The following is a 22,991-nucleotide window of genomic DNA, read 5'->3' as shown; positions in this document are numbered from 1 at the left end:
GGAGGAACTGGAGTAGATGTCGAAGCCCAGCGCTGCAACGCGGCCGCAGCCGGACAGCGTGTGCCAGTCAGTGAACTGCGTGATCGGCTGCCGTGTAGTCGGAACACGAGCGGCGAATTAAGGACATTGGCCGCAGCTGCCCAAAGCCACTGCTTGAAGAGGACCCCTAACTAGCGTAAAGACTTCCGTGACACCATCCTACGTGTCAGATCCCTGGAGTCAGCCTTCCCAGAAGCCACTCCAGCTTGTTTGACTTCCACGTCGTCGACGATTACATCTACATCTACATTTATACTCCGCAAGCCACCCAACGGTGTGTGGCGGAGGGCACTTTACGTGCCACTGTCATTACCTCCCTTTCCTGTTCCAGTCGCATATGGTTCGCGGGAAGAACGACTGCCGGAAAGCCTCCGTGCGCGCTCGAATCTCTCTAATTTTACATTCGTGATCTTCTCGGGAGGTATAAGTAGGGGGAAGCAATATATTCGATACCTCATCCAGAAACGCACCCTCTCGAAACCTGGACAGCAAGCTACACCGCGATGCAGAGCGCCCATCGTGCAGAGTCTGCCACTTGAGTGTGCTAAACATCTCAGTAACGCTATCACGCTTACCAAATAACCCTGTGACGAAACGCGCCGCTCCTCTTCGAATCTTCTCTATCTCCTCCGTCAACCCGACCTGGTACGGATCCCACACTGATGAGCAATACTCAAGTATAGGTCGAACGAGTGTTTTGTAAGCCACCTCCTTTGTTGATGGACTACATTTTCTAAAGACTCTCCCAATAAATCTCGACCTGGTACCCGCCTTACCAACAATTAATTTTATATGATCATTCCACTTCAAATCGTTCCGCACGCAAACTCCCAGATATTCTACAGAAGTAACTGCTACCAGTGTTTGTTCCGCTATCATATAATCATACAATAAAGCATCCTACTTTATATGTATTCGCAATACATTACATTTGTCTATGTTGCGGGTCAGTTGCCACTCTCTGCACCAAGTGCCTATCCGCTGCAGATCTTCCTGCATTTCGCTACAATTTTCTAATGCTACAACTTCTCTGTATACTACAGCATCATCCGCGAAAAGCTGCATGGAACTTCCGACACTATCTACTACGTCATTTATATATATTGTGAAAAGCAATGGTCCCACAACAGCCCCTGTGGCACGCCAGAGGTTACTTTAACGTCTATAGACGTCTCTCCATTGAGAACAACATGCTATGTTCTGTTTGCTAAAAACTCTTCAATCCAGCCACACAGCTGGTCTGATATTCCGTAGGCTCTTACATTGTTTGTGAGGCGACAGTACGGAACTGTATCGAACGCCTTCCGGAAGTCGAGGAAAAGTAGCCTCTACCTGGGAGCCTGTATCTAATATTTTCTGGGTCTCATGAACAAATAAAGCGAGTTGGGTCTCACACGATCGCTGTTTCCGGAATCCATGTTGATTCCTACAGAGTAGCTTCTGGGTTTCCAGAAACGACATGATACGCGAGCAAAAAACATGTTCTAAAATTCTACAACAGATCGACGTCAGAGATATAGGTCTATAGTTTTGTGCATCTGCTCGACGACCCTTCTTGAAGACTGGGACTACCTGTGCTCTTCTCCAATCATTTAGAACTTTCCGTTCCTCTAAACCCCGGACACGGGTCATTGTCTTGTTGTCGATGGTTGCAGCGGCCCACAAATGCAGCCCTTCCGCGAATTCAGCGCAGAGAACCAGCATTTAAACACTGGTCCAGCTGAGTACATGTTCGACACGGTGGGCCACGCCCAGCTCCTGCCGTGTGTCTGCCTGTGAACTCTGCCGCCACAGGACCGTGGCGGAGGGATCTCTGCCGGTCTGCTCAGCCAGCGCAGGCAACACTGCATCATCCGTCCGTCCCTGCTCCTCGCCGTCGATCCAGACTTCAATTCCAGGCAGCGCTGTCGCCGTGCCACTGGAACGACGCGATCTTTCACATTAGCTGTCTCAGCTCGCCTCACACACCGGAGACGCCAGTGCAGTGCTCTGTCTCCCGAGCAGTGTGTGCACGCCGGCTGCTGACTGTCGTACACCTGCAGCTACGACATCCGAGTATTACAAGGGAACTACGGACCGCGCCGGACAATGAAGCGCCATCAGGAGAAGTCTGAACTGTATGAATTACTAAATAATAAATAAAGAGTTGTTGTATCTTCACCAGGACCCCATCTGCTGCTCTCAACATCCACCATCTTCGAGAAAGCCCAGCTCACTCCCAGACGGCCTACCTCTCTCACCTATATATATATATACATGCCTCACACGACCCATGGACCTTGCCGTTGGTGGGGAGGCTTGGGTGCCTCAACGATACTGATAGCCGTACCGTAGGTGCAACCACAATGGAGGGGTATCTGTTGAGAGGCCAGACAAACGTGTGGTTTCTGAAGAGGGGCATCAGCCTTTCCAGTAGTTGCAGGGGCAACAGTCTGGATGATTGACTGATCTGGCCTTGTAACACTAACCAAAACGGCCTTCCGTGCTGGTACTGCGAACGGCTGATAGCAAATGGAAACTACGGCCGTAATTTTTCCCGAGGGCATGCAGCTTTACTGTATGGTTCCATGATAATGGCGTCCTCTTGGGTAAAATATTACGGAGGTAAAATAGTCCCTCATTCGGATCTCCGGGCAGGGACTACTCAGGAGAACGTTGTTATCAGGAGAAAGAAAACTGGCGTTCCACGGGTAGGAGCGTGGAATGTCAGATCCCTTAATCGGGCAGGTAGGTTAGAAAATTTAAAAAGGGAAATGGATAGGTTAAAGTTAGATACAGTGGGAATTAGTGAAGTTCAGTGTGCAGAAGGAACAAGACTTCTGGTCAGGTGAATGCAGGGTTATAAATACAAAACCAAATAGGGGCAATGCAGGAGTAGGTTTAATAATGAATAGGGAAATAGGAATGCGGGTAAGCTACTACAGGCAGCATAATGAACGCATTTATGTGGCCAAGATAGATACGAAGCCCACACCTACCACAGTAGTACAAGTTTATATGCCAACTAGCTCCGCAGATGACGAAGAGATTGATGAAATGTATGATGAGATAAAAGAAGTTATTCAGATAGTGAAGGGAGACGAAAATTTAATAGTCATAAGCATCTGGAATCCGATAGTAGGAAAAGGAAGAGAAGGAAACGTAATAGGTGAGTATGGAATGGGGGTAAGGAATGAAAGAGGAAGCCGCCTGGTAGAATTTTGCACAGAGCATAATTTAATCATAGCTAACACTTGGTTCAAGAATCATAAAAGAAGGTTGTGTATATAGAAGATGCCTGGAGATGCTGACAGGTTTCAGATAGATTATATAATGGTAAAACAGAGATTTAGGAACCAGGTTTTAAATTGTAAGACATTTCCAGGGGCAAATGTGGACGCTGACCACATTCTGTTGATTATGAACTGTAGATTAAAACTAAAGAAACTGCAAGAAAGGTGGGAATTTAAGGAGATGGGACCTGGATAAACTGAAAGAACCAGAGGTTCTAGAGAGTTTCAGGGAGAGCATTAGGGAACAATTGACAAGAATGGGGGAAAGAAGTACAGTAGAAGAAGAATGGGTAGCTTTGAGAGATGAAATAGTGAAGGCAGGCGAGGATCACGTAGGTAAAAAGATGAGGGCTAATAGAAATCCTTGGGTAACGGAAGAGATACTGAATTTAATTGATGAAAGGAGAAAATACAAAAATGCAGTAAATGAAGCAGGCAAAATGAAATACAAACGTCTCAAAAATGAGATCGACAGGAAGTGCAAAATGGCTAAGCAAGGATGGTTAGAGTACAGATGTAAGGATGTAGAGGCACATATCACTACAGGTAAGATAGATACTGCCTAGAGGAAAATTAAAGAGACCTTTGGAGAAAAGAGAACCACTTGCATGAATATCGAGGGCACAGATGGAAACCCAGTTCTGAGCAAAGAAGGGAAAGCAGAAAGGTGGAAGGAGTACATAGAGGGTCTATACAAGGGTGATGTTCTTGAGGACAAAATTATGGAAATGGAAGAGGATGTAGATGAAGATGAAATGGGAGATATGATACTGCATGAAGAGTTTGACAGAGCACTGAAAGACCTAAGCCAAAACAAGGCTCCGGGAGAAGACACCATTCCATTAGAACTACTGATAGCCTTGGGAGAGCCAGCCCTGACAAAACTCTACCATCTGGTGACAAGATGTATGAGACAGGCGAAATACCCTCAGACTTCAAGAAGAATATAGTAATTACAATCCCAAAGAAAGCAGGTGTTGACAGGTGTGAAAATTACCGAACTATCAGTTTAATAAGCCGGTGCTGCAAAATACTAACACGAATTCTTTACAGACGAATGGAAAAACTGGTAGAAGCCGACCTCGGGGAAGATCAGTTTGGATTCCGTAGAAATGTTGGAACACGTGAAGCAATATTGACCCTACGACTTATCTTAGAAAAAGATTAAGAAAAGGCAATCCTACGTTTCTAGCATTAGTAGACAGAGAAAGCTTTTGACAATGTTGGCTGGAATACTCTCTTTCAAATTCTGAAGGTGGCAGGGGTAAAATACAGGGAGCGAAAGGCTGTTTACAATTTGTACAGAAACCAGATGACATTTATAAGAGTCAAGAGCATGAAAGGGAGGCAGTGGTTTGGAAGGAAGTGGGACAGGGTTGTAGCCTATCCCCGATGTCATTCAATCTGTATATCGAGCAAGCAGTAAAGAAACAAAAGAAAAGTTCGGAGTAGGTATTAAAATCCATGGAGAAGAAATAAAAACTTTGAGGTTCGCCGATGACATTGTAACTCTGTCAGAGACAGCAAAGGACCTGGAACACCAGCTGAGCGAAATGGACGGTGTCTTGCAAAGAGGATAGAAGGTGAACACAACGAAAGCAAAACGAGGATAATGGAATGTAGTCGAATTATTCGGGTGATGCTGAGGGTATTAGATTAGGAAATGAGACGCTTAAAGTAGTAAATGAGTTTTGCTACTTGGGGACCAAAATAATTAATGATGGTCGAAGTAGAGAGGATAAAAAATGTAGACTGACGATGGCAAGGAAAGCGTTTCTGAAGAAGAGAAATTTGTTAACATCGAGTATACAGGGAGGCCAAATATCTCACGAAGTAAGCATCAAACGAAAAAATCTACAAAGAACGAAACTCGTCTAACTTGAAGGGGGAAACCAGATGGCGCTATGGTTGGCCCGCTAGATGGCGCTTCCATAGGTCAAACGGATATCAACTGCGTTTTTTAAAATAGGAACCCCCATTTTTTATTACATATTCATGTAGTACGTAAAGAAATATGAATGTTTTAGTTGGACCATTTTTTTCGCTTTGTGATAGATGGCGCTGTAATAGTCACAAGTACGTGGTATCACGTAACATTCCCCCAGTGCTGACGGTATTTGCTTTGTGATACATTACCCGTGTTAAAACGGACCGTTTACCAATTGCGGAAAAGGTCGATATCGTGTTGATGTGTGGCTTGTTGTTATAAAAATGCCCAACGGGCGTATGCTATGTATGCTGCTCGGTATCCTGGACGACATCATCCAAGTGTCCGGAACGTTCGCCGGATAGTTACTTTATTTAAGGAAACAGGAAGTGTTCGGCCACATGTGAAACATCAACCACGACCTGCAACAAATAATGATGCTCAAGTAGGTGTTTTAGCTGCTGTCGCGGCTAATCCGCACTTCAGTAGCAGATAAATTGCTCGAGAATCGAGAATCTCAAAAACGTCGGTGTTGAGAATGCCACATCAACGTTGATTGCATCCGTACTATATTTCTGTGCACCAGGAATTGCATGCCGACGACTTTCAACGTCGTGAACAGTTCTGCCACTGGGCACAAGAGAAATTACGGGACAATGACAGATTTTTTTGCACACGTTCTATTTAACTACGAAGCATCATTCACCAACAGCGGTAACGTAAACCGGCATAATATGCACTATTGGGCAACGTAAAATCCATGATGGCTGCGACAATTGGAACATCAGCGACATGGTGGGTTAAAAAAATGGTTCAAATGGCTCTGAGCACTATGGGACTTAACATCTGAGGTCATCAGTCCCCTAGAACTTAGAACTACTTAAACCTAACTAACCTAAGGACATCACACACACCCATGCCCGAGGCAGGATTCGAGCCTGCGACAGTAGCAGTCGCGCGGTTCCGGACTGCGAGCCTAGAACCGCTAGACCACCGCGGCCGGTCATGGTGGGTTAATGTATGGTGCTGCACTATGGGAGGAAGCATAATTGGCTCCCATTTTATCGGTGGCAAAGATGTTTCATTGCTTGACAGAATGGCGATGTACTTCCAACATAATGGATGTCCGGCACATAGCTCGCATGCGGTTGAAGCGGTATTCAATAGCATATTTCATGACAGGTGGATTGGTCGTCAAAGCACCATACCATGGCCCGCACGTTCACCGGATCTGACGTCTCCGGATGTCTTTCTGTGGGGAAAGCTGAAGGATAGTTGCTATCGTGATCCACCGACAACGCCTGACAACACGCGTCAGCGCATTGTCAATGCATGCGCGAACATTACGGAAGGCGAACTACTCGCTGTTGAGAGGAATGTCGTTACACATATTGCCAAATGCATTGAGATTGTCGGACATCATTTTGAGCATTTATTGCATTAATGTGGTATTTACAGGTAATCACGCTGTAACAGCATGCCTTGTCAGAAAGGATAAGTTCACAAAGGTACATGTATCACATTGGAACAACAGAAATAAAATGTTCAAACGTACCTACGTTGTGTATTTTAATTTTAAAAACGTACCTGTTACCAACTGTTCGTCGAAAATTGTGAGTCACATGTCTGTATTACAGCGCCATCTATCACAAAGCGAAAAAAGTGGTCCGACTAAAACATTCATATTTCTTTACGTAGTACACGAATATGTAATAAAAAATGGGGGTTCCTATTTTAAAAAACGCAGTTGATATCCGTTTGACCTATGGTAGCGCCATCTAGCGGGCCAACCATAGCACCATCTGGTTTCCCCCTTCAAGCTAGACGAGTTTAGTTCTTTGTAGTTTTTTCGTTTGACGCTTATTTCGTGAGATATTTGGGTCGGTCACGATCAATGGACCACCCTGTAGATTTAAGTGACAGGAAGTCTTTTCTGAAAGTATTTGTATGGAGTGTAGCCATGTATGGAAGTGAAACGTGGAAGATAAATAGTTTAGACAGAAAGAGAACAGAAACTTTCGAAATGTGGTGCTACAGAAGGATGCTGAAGATTAGATGGGTAGATCACGTAACTAATGAGGAGGTACTGAATAGAATTGGGGAGAAGAGAAATTTGTGGCACAACTGACTAGCTGTGCATTTCGTGCAACTGTTTCGGCGTCGTGATCGGCCTCATCTTAGTGCGGCTGTTAGACACGTTAACATGCGGCTGGAGAAGGAACTGATGGGAGAGGGCATGGGTCACATTTTCGTGGTGCCAGTTGAGTCTATCAGTAGATCGGGTCTCACTAGGCATGGCCTGCACCTCAATACATTTGGGAATGAGATGCTGGCAAAGCTTATAGGTGGCAGTGTAGTGGATGGTGGTGGGATCACTCATGGAAAAATTCCTGTGGTAGTTGGCGTTATAGCTGCGCCTTTTTTAAATTGAAGTCAACTGATAGGTAAACCTGCTTAAAGGAAGTGCCTCTAAGGGCTCCCCTTCAAAGGACGTCATGTTTGCAAGTAGAGAAGGAATTAGCATATTCCATCAAAATATAAGAGGTATTAGAGATAAATATAGTGAACTGCTTGTAGATGTTGACTCTGAAATTATTGGTATATCGGAGCACCACTTAAATAATTTGACAATTCAGAGGCTTCCTTCACCATGATACAGATCAGCTGGCTGTTTTTCAAGGAGTTGCTTGTTGGTTAGGGGAGTGGCGATGTATGTAAGAAACACTATTTCGTTTAAGGTTATAGACGTATCACTGCACTGCACTGAACAGATATTTGAATGTTGTTAGGGGCAGTTGAATTTAGTGAAATTAAACTTCTAATTGTTATTGTTTACAGGTCCCCTAACTGTGACTTCAGAGCATTTCTGCTCAAGCTATAGAGGGTTCTTGATTCACTTTATAGGAAGTACCAGAAATTGGTTATATGTGGTGACTTCAATATAAATTTTATATACTATGGTGCAAGAAAAAGGATGTTGGTAGATCTCCTAAATTCATACGATCTGATGCAGACTGTGTTTTTAACAACTAAGGTACAAGAGAATAGTAGTACAGCCATAGACAATATTTTTGTTCATTCTTCATTACTAGATGGGCATTCTGTTAGTAAAAGCCTTTCAGACTACAATGCACAAAATTTAACACTAAAAGGCTTTAGTACACAAACCAATGTCACGTATAATTACAAACTATGTAGGAAAGTTAATTCAACGGCAATAGAGAGTTTTTTAAACCTCGCCAAGGAACAAGAGCTGCAGTATGTTTATAGTACCGATGGCATACATGACATATTGATGCTTTCCTTAACACATTTCTCATGCTCTTTGAGAGTTGCTTTCCGTTAGAACATTCTAAATGGGGTACTTGCAGCAAAAGGCGGCCCAGGTGGCTGACTAGTGGGATAAGGATATCATGTAGAGCAAAGCAGGAATTGTATCAAAACGTTAGAAGTAGTCACAATCAAGTTATAGTAGCCCACTACAAAAACTACTGTAAGGTGCTTAAAACGTTATTAGGAAGGCAAAGAGCATGTGGTATGCAAATAGAATAGATAATTCACAGGACAAAATTAAAACCATATGGTCGGTTGTGAAGGAAGCGTCTGGTCAGTGGCACAAGGTTGACTATATAAAGTCAGTTCCTAGTAAAAATATTTCTGTTATTGATAAATCAGATATAAGTACAGTGTTAAACAATCATTTTGTGAGGATTGCTGGTGAATAAAATAAAAAATTGGTTTCTACAGGGAATCATATAACTCTCTTGGCAAATGTATTTCCGACATTGATGTATGAAATACTCCTCTGTGATACAGATAAGGGGGAGATTGAGTCAATAATTAAATCATTGAAGGCTAAGGACTCATATGGACATGGTGGAGTGCCTAGCAGAATATTAAAGTACTGTGCTGCACATATTTGACCTGTATTTAGCCATATTTGTAATTTTTTCTTTAGGAATGGTCAGTTTACTGAACGATTAAAGTACTCAGTAGTAAAGCCGTTTTATAAAAAGAGACAAAGGGATAATGTAGACAATTTTAGTCGTATTTCTGTGCCATCAGTGTTTGCTATGTAATGATAATGGATCATTTTATATCACACGATTTTCTGTCAAATGTGCAGTTTGGCCTTAGAAGTCGTTTAACAACTGAAAGGGCTATATTCTTTTTTCTATGTGAGGTACTGGAGGGGGTTAAACAAAAGGTTTCGAACGCTAGGAATATTTTTTGATTTAACTAAGGCGTTTGATTGTGTTGATCACAAAATATTGCTCCAGGAGTTGGACCATTACCGAATACAGGGAGTAGCTCACAACTGGTTCACCTCTTACATTAGCAACAGACAGCAAAAGGTCATTTTTCACAGTGTTGAGAATGTCTGTGGTGTGGGGTCTGAGTGGGGTACAGTCAAGTGGGGGGGGGGGGGGGATCAGTGTTGGGGCCACTCGTGTACCTTATTTATATAAACGATATGCCCTCTAGTATTACACGTAACACTAAAATATTTCTTTTTTCTGATGTCGCTAGCTTGGTAGCAAAGGATGTTGCGTGCAGCATTGGCTCGGTTGCAAATAGTGCAGTTCATCACATAAGTTCATAGCTTATAGAAAATAAACTAAGGCTAAATCACAGCAAGACTCAGTTTTTACTGTTTCTAAGACACAATTCAACAAAACCTGACGTTATAATTTCACAGAATGAGCATACGATTGGTGAAGCTAAACAGTTCAAATTCCTAGGTGTTCCGACAGATAGTAAACTATCGTTGAAAACCCACATTCAGGATCTGTATCTACATCTACATCTACATGGATACTCTGCAAATCACATTTAAGTGCCTGACAGAGAGTTCATCGAACCACTTTCACAATTCTCTATTATTCCAATCTCGTATATCGCGCGGAAAGAATGAACACCTATATCTTTCCGTAAGAGCTCTGATTCCCCTTATTTTATCGTGGTGATCGTTCCTCCCTATGTAGGTCGCTGTCAACAAAATATTTTAGCATTCGGAGGAGAAAGTTGGTGATTGGAATTTCGTAAGAAGACTCCGTCGCAACGAAAAACGCCTTCCTTTAATGATTTCCAGCCCAAATTCTGTATCATTTCTGTGACACTCTCTTCCATATTTCGCGATAATACAAAACGTACTGTCTTTCTGTGAACTTTTTCGATGTACTCCGTCAGTTGTATCTGGTAAGGATTCCACACCGCGCACCAGTATTCTAAAAGAGGACTGACAAGCGTAGTGTAGGCAGTGTCCTTAGTAGGTCTGTTACATTTTTAAGTGTCCTGCCAATAAAACGTAATCTTTGGTTAGCCTTCCCCACAACATTCTCTGTGTGTTCCTTCCAATTTAAGTTGTTCGTAATTGTAATACCTATGTATTTAGTTGAATTTACGGCTTTTAGATTAGACTGATTTATCGAGTAACCGAAGTTTAAAGAGTTAGTTTTAGCACTCATGTGGATGACCTCACAATTTTCATTATTTAGGGTCGACTGCTACTTTTCGCACCATTCAGATATTTTTTCTAAATCGTTTTGCAGTTTGTTTTGATCTTTTGATGGCTTTATTAGTCGAGAAACGACAGCGTCGTCTGCAAACAACCGAAGGCGGCTGCTCAGATTGTCTCCCAAATCGTTTATATAGATAAGGAACAGCATAAGGCCTATAACACTACCTTGGAGAACACCAGAAATCACTTCTGTTTTACTCGATGACTTTCCGTCAATTACTACGAACTGTGACCTCTCTGACAGGAAATCACAAATCCAGTCACATAACTGAGACGATATTCCATAAGCACGCAATTTCACTACGAGCCGCTTGTGTGGTACAGTGTCAGGATCTTGTTCAAAGACTTAATGCTGCCATTTTCGCAACTATTCGAATGCTATCTGAAGCGAGTGGTCGGTTGGCACGAAAACTGGTTTACTTCGCTTTTGTCGTATGGTGTATTTTGGGGTAATTCTTCCCATTCTAAAAGGATATTTTTGGTTCAGAAACGGGCGGTTCGGCCGATCAGTGGTGTAAGTTCACGAACCTCTTGTCGAGCCCCGTTCACGAGTCTGGATTTTTGACATTGGCCTCTCAGTATATGCATTCCTTACTGTCATTTCTTGTTAACAATATTAGGTTGTTCCCAAAAATGAGCGGTGGCCGAGTGGTTCTAGGCGCTTCAGTACGGAACAGCGCGACTGATACGGTCGTAGGTTCGAATCCTGCCTCGGGCATGGATATGTGTGATGTCCTTAGGTTAGTTAGGTTTAATTAGTTTTAAGTTCTATGGGACTGATGACCTCAGATGTTTAGTCCCAAAGTGCTTCGAGCCTTTTGAACCATTTGAACCCAAAAATAAGCAGCTTTCACTCAGTTAATACTCGGCAGAAATCAAACCTGCGTTTGAATTGGACATCCTTAACTCTTGTACAGGAAGGTGTGCAGTATACTGTTGCAACCATTTTCAATGAACTACCCCTAGAATTCAAAAATCTTAACAGTAATCCACGTGCTGAAGAGTTTCCTCATGGGTCACATCTTCTATTCGGTCGAGGAGCTCCTTGAAAATTAAACTGATTCTTGTTGTATTGTTGATTACGTTTACTTAAACTTATGCCTTCACTTTTTTCGGGTTCATAAATATTTTATTTTTATCTGCTATTATTATTATTACGTGCGATTGGATCCATACGGATCACGCAAAGCTTTTCCGATTCAATTTTTTAATTCTCCAAACTTCTCTCATTCTTTCCCCATGAATTCTTTTTCTTTCCTCTGTCCATTTTGTCCCCTGTCTCTTGCAAACTTCGTTCTCGGGTTGTACTTTCCAACTATTGATTTTTTGCCTGTGTACATTTCTGTTTATAACTTCTGAAGAATTTATTTGTGCATTTGCTAGATCTGTTTTGGTTTCTTGTATCCAGGGTATGGTTTTCAATTTTTCAATGTATATTAAAATTTTGTGGGAGAGTCTGGGTGTTGGGAGTCTGTGGATATGACCGTAAAATTTTAGTCTTCTTTTCCGGATGTCTGCGGCGAGGTTAGATAATTTTTCTGTAGTTTTCCGAGACTGTAACCTGTATCCATCTTTGTCTGCTATTATTTTTATATTGTAATTTCATACTGACACGTTCCACGACCTTAGAGACTTGCTCCTCAATTTGGTCCTACGGAAACTGACGTGTAAATAATACATAAATAAAATAAAAGAAGCTCAGGAAGAAGTTTATGTCAGTACAGAAATCCTCACTGTTTCCGAACGGTGTTGGCTTGCTTGAGAGAGAGAGTTAAGTGGCTTTCTTGTGTAAAATGGTAGGTATAATGTTTTGTCAACCACACAGAGAAGAGCCCGGGGGGGGGGGGAGAGGGGGAGTAATGTAAGGAGCATTTTTATCGGTCGGTCGGTGCTTGGAAAATCAGGAGCCCAGCCAGTCTAAATTCAGTAAGAGGCACAAAACTCGGCCATGCGAGGTTTCCTCGTAACAAATGTTCGAGCAAAAAGCACTTCATCTAGAACTCAATCTTCTTCTTCATCTAAAAATTTCATCACAAAACTCATCTTCAGCTCCATCACTGGACCGCTGAGAATCACTGGACTGCACTGCCAGAGAAATTTCGGGCTGCCTTGCACTTGCGATGGTCATTGGTACCACTAATGACTGATTTTGCAACCACTTCTGCCTCCATCTACAATACTGTTGTGAGATAGAGCAACAACCAAAACACGATGTGTAGGGAAACCTGTTTTCAACTCCCACCACAAGAGTGACGTATTTCTTTCTGTAGAACTAACCTGTTTGCAAGTATTATCATGGCAATCACTGGGCTCTTCACAATTGCAATAAATTCACTTTGTATGATTATTATTATCTTCCCCCCCTCCCCCTCCTACCTGACCCCAAGTCAGATATGCCAAGCTCTTATCATATTAAAGTTGCCACTGTTTTCAGTTGTTTTGTGAATAATTTTACTGGAATAATTCAAAATAATTGTGATTCGTGTCTCATTTAGTAGTCATAAGTTTCCTCATTCATTGTTTTGGAAGGCACCATAATTTTTGTGACGTCTCCCAGGCTTACAATTCATTTAACTCTGGGTCAGCTTGCAAATGTATATTTGGATGTCAGCATTGCACAGAAGTAAATAATGGAATGAAGGAACATGTAGAAACATTGTTAAGAAGGACAGTATGATAAGACGAACGATAAGATGTCTAGGAATAAGTTCGATCATACTGTATTTAAAGGGGACGTATCGAACAAACACCATTGGATTCAAATGACACCCAGAGATGAAGAGGTTGGCAGAAGAGAGGAATACGTGGCAGGCTGCATCGAACCAGAGGGCTAATGGTCCACACATTCACCAAAGCAGAAAAGTAAATAAATATCAATACGAGTACTCTGATGAGTCCATGAAATTTAGAGAGAATGATGAAATTCAGCTACAGTACTTTGTAGGAAAATTGATATATTACAGAAAACATTTTATTCTTGTGGTGATAATCCTAATTCATCACGGAACGCAACCGTTCTACACTTCGCCATTCACCTTACAAGCTGAATAACCGTTACAGCACGGGAAATTAGTCTAAAATATAGTGCACCGCCGGGAAAGACCGCAGTTAATTCTAAATATTTTGTTGCCTCCATTGTCGAAACGAAGCTTCTAATTTTGCTATCCGGTTACTCTCCTTCTTTGTTGAAATCTGTCCTTTTTACCAACAAACCTTCACTTCTTGCACAGCTGGTTATTTCATCGCCACTGTCGAGCAGTAGAGACCAAGAAATGAATGTGCTGGCCATCAGAGATTGTGTAGCGACATCGACTTGCACCGATCGTGACTCACGCCCGAACCGCGGCGGGCGCTGCGGAATGGTCGGAGCCACCGGCTAATGCAGCGAGATACTACTCATCATCTGCCCTATATGTTACTATTATTTCGATCCGAATATTGTTTGCTATGTACGACCCTGATGATAATTTGAATCTCGCCTCCAGTGTGTATATATTGTCCTCGCTGGATCACGACGCTTATGGCTTTCCACCCACTTTGTTGAAGTACGAGATTGTTTCTCCGACTTTCTTCGAAACTACGACATCTGAGCGTAATGGCAGCTCAGCTGCACTCAAGTACGTTGTACGTTACGTACAGTGATTGTGTATTTGCAGTGGTACAAAACTGTAGTGACATATCCATGTGCAGTTAATCTGCGCACCCGCAAGTTATAAAAGACAACCATTAACGTCTCTTTCGCAGAACACAGTTTTATCCCAGTTATTTAGCGCAAGTAATGCCCAAGTAAACGAAATAAAGATATTATTTCTATTTCTAATGATCATTCTTTCGAGTGCTGTAATTTTTACAAATATTAGTGCATACCATTGAACTATGTATAATTCTGGTATTTGGTTGGTAGTCGAGAAGGGTTCTCGTCTGTGTCCATTGTGTTCCAGAAGCTTGCAGCAAAGCTTTCGAGAAGTATAATTTTGATAACTGTACAGAAAGTGAGGCTTGTTTCATTATTTTTCCGATGACTTTGCTCCATTTCATTTACACAACACACACACACACACACACACACACACACACACACTTTATATATATATATATTTTTTTTTTCACCTGTTACCTACAAAAACAGACATCGGATGCAGCTTACTAGGAATCTTTTGTTGTCAAGAATAATGGAACTCCTGAAAAGAGCTCACTCAACTGCGTGTTCTTCTTCAGATTCTCAATACCGCTAACGTTGATTTCCGAACGGGTAACGTGGTTGGGAGGTAGCTTAACACTCAGGCATGAAATTTTTGACCTTCAAATCACATTCTTTCAGTAGGTAGGGAGTAGGAGAGTCGACAAGAAACGTGTGTTATTCATAATGTTTTGAGTGACTGTGGGGAATAAACCATCAATAAACACATGCACTTCGGATCGCCAAAGATTGCAGTCGGTCGCTCATTTCAACTCCGCCACACACTACAGATTTACCAAGCAGATTCAACCAGTGTTTCAAATGTCAGTTTGTCGTGAAGTTCTGCAATGGAAAATGAATTACGTACTTGGGCAGCGAGGATAGTGCGCTGACTAACAATTGCAAAAGAAAAAAATATGTAATTGATATTGATGAGAGTTGTTTTGAATCATCTTTCTTGAGAGCTGTAAGCCAGGCCACAGAATATATTACATTTTTTACTGATACAAAGTGTGTTGCATACATTTTTCATTCTGTATTTCATAAATACATTTTTAAGTCCATTGTTCTTTCTTCAGTTATTAGTCTTGTAATTTAACTGCCGGCCGGGTTGGCCGAGCGGTTCTAGGCACTACAGTCAGGAACCGCGCGACCGCTACGGTCGCAGGTTCGAATCCTGCCTCGGGCATGGATGTATGTGCTGTCATTAGGTTAGTTAGGTTTAAGTAGTTCTAAGTTCTAGGGGACTTATGACCTCGGAAGTCCCATTTGAACCATTTTATGTAATGTAACTACAAAGTATTTACACAACTAAGTCATATATTTGCACAATAGTTTTGTAGCCTCGAAATGTTATTGATAGTAGCTCTGATGGTCTCCATAAGTTTTGTTGAATACTGCACGTTAGAGATCATATGAAACGACAAGGGGACAGGGAACTGACACACGACTGTAACACATCTAAACATATGAATAAAAATGCCCACTTAATAAAACCTCATTTTATTTAGAAAAAAAATAAACTTTACTAATGCGAGTAGCAATTTCGTATACGATGTAAGTCCATCATTTGTAGGATAGTACGCTCGATTTTCCACGAATTTCTACAGTATATGCTTCAAAATATTGCTTGCTGCAAAACTGAAGAGTACCAGTATCTATAGTTTTATATACCTCCTTAGTGGCAACTTCTTCTTCAACTTCACTTTCGGTCGGGTTGGTTCTTCCTGAATAACTATGAATTCTCACTTCTTCCTTCTTCTAAATTCTTACTTCAAGTGGCCGCAGGAAAACGAAACAGACATATACAGCCACACTCAATACCTAGCCAAAAATTAGTCGCAGTTAGGCAGCCATATTGGTATACATAGCCGATTCGTTGCAAGCCATATGTCAGATTGCTTGGCAATAACGAGCGAACAGCGACCGATCGCTGCGATCTGAGCTATCCCCACTAACGTGCGGTATGCGGACAGATTGCGGAACCTGCTGCGATCCGTCGCTTCTGTGTGCGCCCCTCTATGTCACTCAGCATTTAAAGAAAGAAAAAGCATTTTAGCAGTGTCAGGCTGAACACGGGTGTTTGCTTTGTGCATGACTAAGGAAAGTCCTTGAAGCATCGAGATTAGATACGCACGGTTTCTTTATAAGCGCAGCCGACAACGAGTTGCACAGAGAGTCCCGCACACTTTGTTGGACACGTAGTTTTCACGAGAGTCAGTTATGGGTGTGAAGTTCCTGAAAAAGGGTAAGTGGAGTATAACATGGGATTTTAAAACCTTTCGATCAAGGCCCCAATGCAGTTCCACTGCACTGAAGTATTATTGGAAGTAATTTTTGTATGCATGAGCCTAAAGTTTCGGTGACAGGAACGAATACCGAAGCTTCGAGGAATAAAATCTCAGCATACGCCAGAGAATGCGTAATCTGCCCATTTTTACGTTTTTATTCTCAGTATTACAATTAAGACGAATAGTACTAGCTTGATGCTAGTTTTGCATTCCTGCAAGTAATGACACATCTTTGTTCCATCACTTACTAGTATTATAATTGGGTTTTCGAAATGATATGACAGACAGCAGAAGCTTAATGATAATCTTTTGGTTCTGTACTTCCGTGTTATTTTTCTCTATTGTGAATATTTTCTTTCTTTGCTTCATTTTAAAGACAGTTTTTATTCAGTATATGAATCGGAAATATTGTCAAAATAATCTTGCATATCTCCGTTTTTCTATACGTAGCGTTATCATCGACATGCAGTCTGAGAGTGATGCATACCTTCCTTTGTTAACACATATACGGTTAACATTGATAATATTGAACATTCACTGACCAATGTCAAAAGTTCTATGAGTCAGTCACATATTTGTAAAAATATTCCCTTTCATAGCAGCCTAGTTATCAATCGAAAACGTACAACGACAATTGCCTTTCGAAATTAACCTGTGGTCTTGCAATTCCTGTTTGCAAGATATGGTGTATAAAACGAGCAATAAGTGTTTTATGCCAGTGCTCTTCTCGAAGTGCTGATTCTTTGTGAGAAAATTATCTTCCTTCAGGAATATCAGAATGTTCGAAGTGCCGTATTCAGTAGGATATGGTAAAAGACAGAAACTAAGAATTTGACCTGTAATTCTGTTTATCCGTTTCGTTTTCTACAACGCAAGTTACGCTCTCTATATAAGCGGCGCATGGCAATTGCAGTGACTTCTAAATCAATAAAATTGTACTAAGAAAGGGGTTAAATCCGCAGCGTACTGATTGTCAAGTTTAACAGCAATTCATTTAAGGCATGGCACCTTAGTCGCTTTGAATTTTCTAAATTGTATTTTGATATGCAGAATTTAATCCTCGGCTTCCTGGTACCTTTAGCTTCAGCATCAGACAGATCCACATGAGACTGAACAATGGGTATGCATGAGTTAAATTGCTACCTGTAAGTCCAGTAGCTCATATGACAAGACGTTAGTTTCATCGCCAGGATCGAATTGGAAATGGTTATAGGATTCTTCCAACCGTAAGAACTGAAATTTTTTCTGTCGGTTTCATACTAATCTCGTTTGTTTCTGTTTCCGTAACATTCTACGTATGGTAGAATTAAACGAAGGCGCTTTCTTGCGTTTCTTATTATCTTTTGGTACGCTTTCCTCTTATCGCTTTGGGACTTGATAAGCCTTGACCTCCTCAAGAATATGTCTCCGTACTTCTGTTTTCTTTTCTCTTGGTAGGTCCTTCCCTTCTGGTTAAATACAGTATACCTTTCACTACTCCTTTCGGCATCCAATCATCTATCATCCTCTTCATACGTCATACACGGGGTACACTCTGATATTTAATAAATATTACCAAATCTTTCTCTTGTGTAAGCTGTTGTAATTCATGATGCTACCTGATTGTCCAGCCCTCTGCATATCTCACAGGCCCATTGATTTTGCACAGCATTTTTCTTTCAAATGGCCTTATGTTGCTTATATCCGCCTCTGCTGTAGGCCTAGTTAAATCTTTCCGCTCGAGTTCTGATTTCTTATTTTAATATGATGATCTTTTGTTGCTATGTGGGATGGTGTAAAAAATATTTTCGTAATCAGAGGAAAAAGTTGGGGGTGAAATTTCGTGGAAAGATCTCTCCGCAACGAAAGACGCCTTTATATTAATGATTGCCACCCCACCCTGCCTATCATATCCCTACACTCTTTCTCCCATTTCGCGACAGTACGAAATGAGCTGCCGGTCCTTGGACGTTTTCGATGTCCTCCGTCAATCCTCTGATAAGCATTCTATACCGCACAGTGATACTCCTTAGCAGAGGACGGACAAGCGAACTGTAGCCAATCTCTTTAGTACTGCCGCCTTTAAGTATTTTGCTAACAAAACGCAGTCTTTGGTTGGTTTTCCCCACATAATTATCTTTGTGTTCATTGCAGTTTAAGTTATTCGTAGTTATAATTCTTAGGTAATTAGTTGAAGTAACAGCCCTTTAGATTCGTGTAGCCGAAATTTAACGGATTCTCTTCAGTACTCACGTGGACTCATTACTTCGTGAGAATAAAGTGCTAGCTGTGTTTCACAAGAATTAAGTATCCTGAATCTGTGCTGATTGTGTGTCAAAAGCTCGTTTTCCTAGAGGTAATTCGCAATGTTTGAAAACGTTATATGTACCAAACTCCAACTGCAAATGGGCGTCAGTGATTTGGCTCTATAATTTATCGGACTACTTCAACTTCTTTTCTTTGGTATTGGTGAGACCAGCGCAACTTTATAGTCTGGAAGAGGAACACAGCTCTTGAAGGCAGTTACGGGAGAGCAACCGATCGTCCGTTTATCATACTCCAGGATATTTCGACAGGACACCGGCCTACCGTCCTCGCGTGAGCCATCTAAGAGCGAAGAAGACTGATCATTCTGCAATTTATTAGTGGGCTGAGTGTATTGTGCGCATGCGTTAAGTTCGTGATGACACATTGGCCACACTACTTGGCGAGCAGCGCCTACGCTGGTGAAATTGCGGTATTCAGCTGTCACCAGGATTGGCCTTCGCCGTAGCTCTAGGCGTTCTAGGTCGTATTCGTTTATAGCTCTAATTCACAGAAATAAGGCAAGCAGTCGCTGTTTAACAGTCGATGTTTCTCCTGTTCTCGGCGGCCGACGAATTCGTTGGCAACTTGTGTTCCTGGAACTTACTTATGGTTTTCGATCGCACTAGACCAGCGTGTTCGAGGGACTGTTGTCGCCTATCGCTCGAGGACTGGAGGAAACGTTATGCGCGAACGGCAGAATCGCAGTGTCAGTTACTACAGCATTTCGAAAACAGCAAAAAATTTTCGTCTTCAGGTACTACTGCGGCATAATTCACTCTCTAAGGTGGAAGAATATATCTCGGCGAAAGTTGTTTGTCTTTTAGTCGCTTTTTTGAAAATTAGTTGTTAGTTTTCTTACTAGTTCGTAGCTTTTAAATCGTCATGACCGTTTATGCATTAAATTATTTGTCAACGTTGTTGATTTACAATTCGTGAGCGTAGATCTGTATTGCAATATTAGCTTAGTCTGTTTAGTAGTTCCTCGTTTAAGTAGCGTGCATTTTCGTAGAATTTTTGCGCCAGTTTCGTACACATGTCCTTTAATTGTTCTGATTCCGCTTCAGAGTATAGCTTACATCTGCAGTTGGAAAGCTGTGTGGAACATGGAGAGTTCTTGTTAGAGCTCGATGTATACGGTTTGTACACCCTGAAGGACGGATTTTGCGACAGGTTCACACACAGGATACGCATTTTCAAGCATTGAGGATGAGGCTGCAATATGACCTTAACTACCCTCTGATCCCCCCCCCCCCCTTCCACCCATCCTTGTCGTTGGTCGTTGCACAAAGCGCGCTGTCTGCATTTCCTGGAGGCGGATGGTGATATTTCTTGAGGCACTACATGCGAAAAACCCAGTGTCATCAGTATATTGTACTCGTGAGCTCCTCTCTTCCTTTGACTCAAAAAAGAATATGTTAAAAGTTGCGTTCCAAACAGCAAACGCCTAGCAACTGATGAGAACTGCAAAATGCGCAACATTTCCAAATAAAATTAATAAAGTAGGATAGTTGAGTAACTGAAGACGACCAGTATTTATAACTGAAACTGAACAAAGTTTATTTTACGTAATAAAATTGCATTCACTTGCGAATTGTGGCCTCAAAATAAAAGAACTAAAATAAGACCAGTTTTGACAAGAACAATTCGTCTACAAGGTCCATATACAAGGGCTGTTCAAAAAAAAAAAATCCCGACAATTCCTAATTTTGAGCGTAATTTCGTGTCTTGCAGCGATATGCGGTTAGCGTCCCTGCACACGCCTTTGTTTAATGTGTAACTGCCGGAAGTTTCATTCTTGTATGTCTGTTATTGTTCATTGCTGTATTGAGTAGAACGTTGTGTTACAGGGGCAACGCGTCTGAATTAAATTTTGCGTGAAGCTCAAGAAAATCTTTACAAAGACACACCAAATTACGCAGGACGCCTATAGTGATGAGTGCTTAAGCCGTACTCGGTGTTACGAATGGTTCACATGGCTTAAAAATGGCTGGACGGAAGTTAAAGGTGACCCTCGTTTAGGACGCCCTTCGACGTCTATCGGCGGCACTCACGCAGGAACGTCAACAAAATTGTGCGTGCCAATCGAAGATCAACTATCCGAGAGATTGCAGAAGAATGTAACATTTCAATTGGATCCTGTCATGAAATCCAGACACAGCATCTTGAAATGCATCGTGTTGCCGCCAAGTTCGTCCCTTGGCTCATCCGTCAAGACCTACCATTCTTGTCGTGTGCTTGTTCTTGCAAGGTCAGTAAGCAATATTTACGTCACAGCAAGCAAGAGTGGGAAAATGGGCGTAAGACAACTACCACTATAAACGAAATGAGCGTTTGGCGCCATTGCCCGGGAGGCCACTTGCGGGGCAGGTCCGGCCGCCTTGGTGCAGGTCTTATTACATTCGACGCTACATTGGGCGACCTGCGCGCCGGATGGGGATGAAATGATGATGAAGACAGCGCAATCCACAGTCCCTGAGCGGAAAAAATACCCGACCCAGCAAGGAATCGAACGCGGACCCATCGGACGGTAATCCGTCACGCTGACCACTCAGCTATCGGGGGCGGACTCTACAACTATACAATAAGTACTACTTTTGGCGAATAGCTAATCAAAATAACGTACTTCTCCTTGATTCCTGGTCTGTGTACAGAATTCATACTCCTTTGGAGCAAACTATTCCTCCTGAAAAATGTGTGACATTGCAGTTATATCACCTGGAACTCCTGGACAAATTCAGCCTTAAACAATAGCTAGTTTCACGATAATATCCAAGCCAGACTGTTTCGCGTTCGGTTGCATGTCATCACATTCCATCAATTCTCATCACCCCGTTGCTTCAATATTATTCCACATGCATTTCTTAGGAGTGGATGCCTACCGGAACGTCCTGCACGGCTTGTAACTCCCAAGAAGTTCGCCGTCGATCCTGATGGTGCGAACCTTGGTGATCATTGTAACGCGCCATTTTTCATTCGGTCTTCATGGTGCAAGTTAATGTCTTGTTTTGAGCATTTCTCGAACGTCGTCAATGTCTATTTTGTGAAATTTAATACCTTCATCCCTTAGAAATTAATCTCTGCAGCTTCCGGAAACTCATTTTCTGTCGCCCTCCTGATGCACAAGGTGGGTCATTAGCAGCTAAAATTTTTTCTGTCATAATTGTTAACACAGTACTTTCAGATGAGCCTTATAAAAGATTCAACTTGCGACCTTGCACTCAGGGGGTTCCTTGTGAGTTGCAAATTTCACCTGAAGCATCGTTGGTGAAAATCATTGGGCTTATGTGCTGACTTTTGTGCCATTTTTCAGGTCTCTTATGCACATTGGCAATTGGTAGGATTTTAGAGGCGTAAGCCAAAGCTTTGTCGAAATAACTATAGAGTCTAATTTCCATACGGACTGCACTTGTTGGAAGACAACAAAGACTTTCCCACTTGTACTGCTGATGAAAACATGAGCCTTAGGAAGCCATAAATGAACAAAAAATATTGGCATCTTAACTAAAAAAACTTCCAAGATACGGAAACTGGTCTACATCTTATTCTACCGTCGGTCACAGATTAATTTGAGTAGATACGTTTCTGCTTCTTTCGCAAATTGTTTTGATCTTATCGCCACTTATTGTTTTCGATATAGAACTGCTCACTCCATCCAGCATAGTAGTCATTAGTGGTAAACTTATGAATATTATTTTTAGCTTAAGTAATTCTCATGTTGACTGAATGGCCTTTAAATTGTAGGTGTAAATTTGGACTGTAAATTAACATTAAACCACCTCACAGAGTTTTTGTTTATGAAATTCAGAGAAGTTACGTATACCTCGGCATTAATTTTTTTGATGCACTACGGCGTCAACCACCTATCATCGCAATAAAGATTTTATGAACGTCTTACAAAGTTGGGTGAAAAAAGGCTTTTATACAATGAAATATTTCATAGACTGTACAAAAGAAGGCTTAAAACTTCGACTTTTAC

At 41.8% G+C, this 22,991-nt stretch overlaps 1 protein-coding gene across 1 annotated transcript in view; it reads left to right on the top strand.

Moving 5' to 3' along the window:
• Positions 1-16,599: 16,599 nt before the first annotated feature.
• Positions 16,600-22,991, top strand: part of LOC124547332 (pyrimidodiazepine synthase-like) — a 41,954-nt gene continuing 35,562 nt past the window's right edge. The window contains exon 1 of the mRNA XM_047125099.1: positions 16,600-16,686. Within this exon, the coding sequence (XP_046981055.1) occupies positions 16,662-16,686 (25 nt within the window). The 5' untranslated portion in view covers positions 16,600-16,661. The remainder of the gene's footprint in view (positions 16,687-22,991) is intronic.

The sequence above is a fragment of the Schistocerca americana genome, chromosome 1 (assembly GCF_021461395.2).
Source record: "Schistocerca americana isolate TAMUIC-IGC-003095 chromosome 1, iqSchAmer2.1, whole genome shotgun sequence".
Taxonomy (NCBI): domain Eukaryota; kingdom Metazoa; phylum Arthropoda; class Insecta; order Orthoptera; family Acrididae; genus Schistocerca; species Schistocerca americana.
The sequence above is the reverse complement of the archived record's forward strand: the minus strand, read 5'-3'. Positions and strand labels throughout refer to the sequence as shown.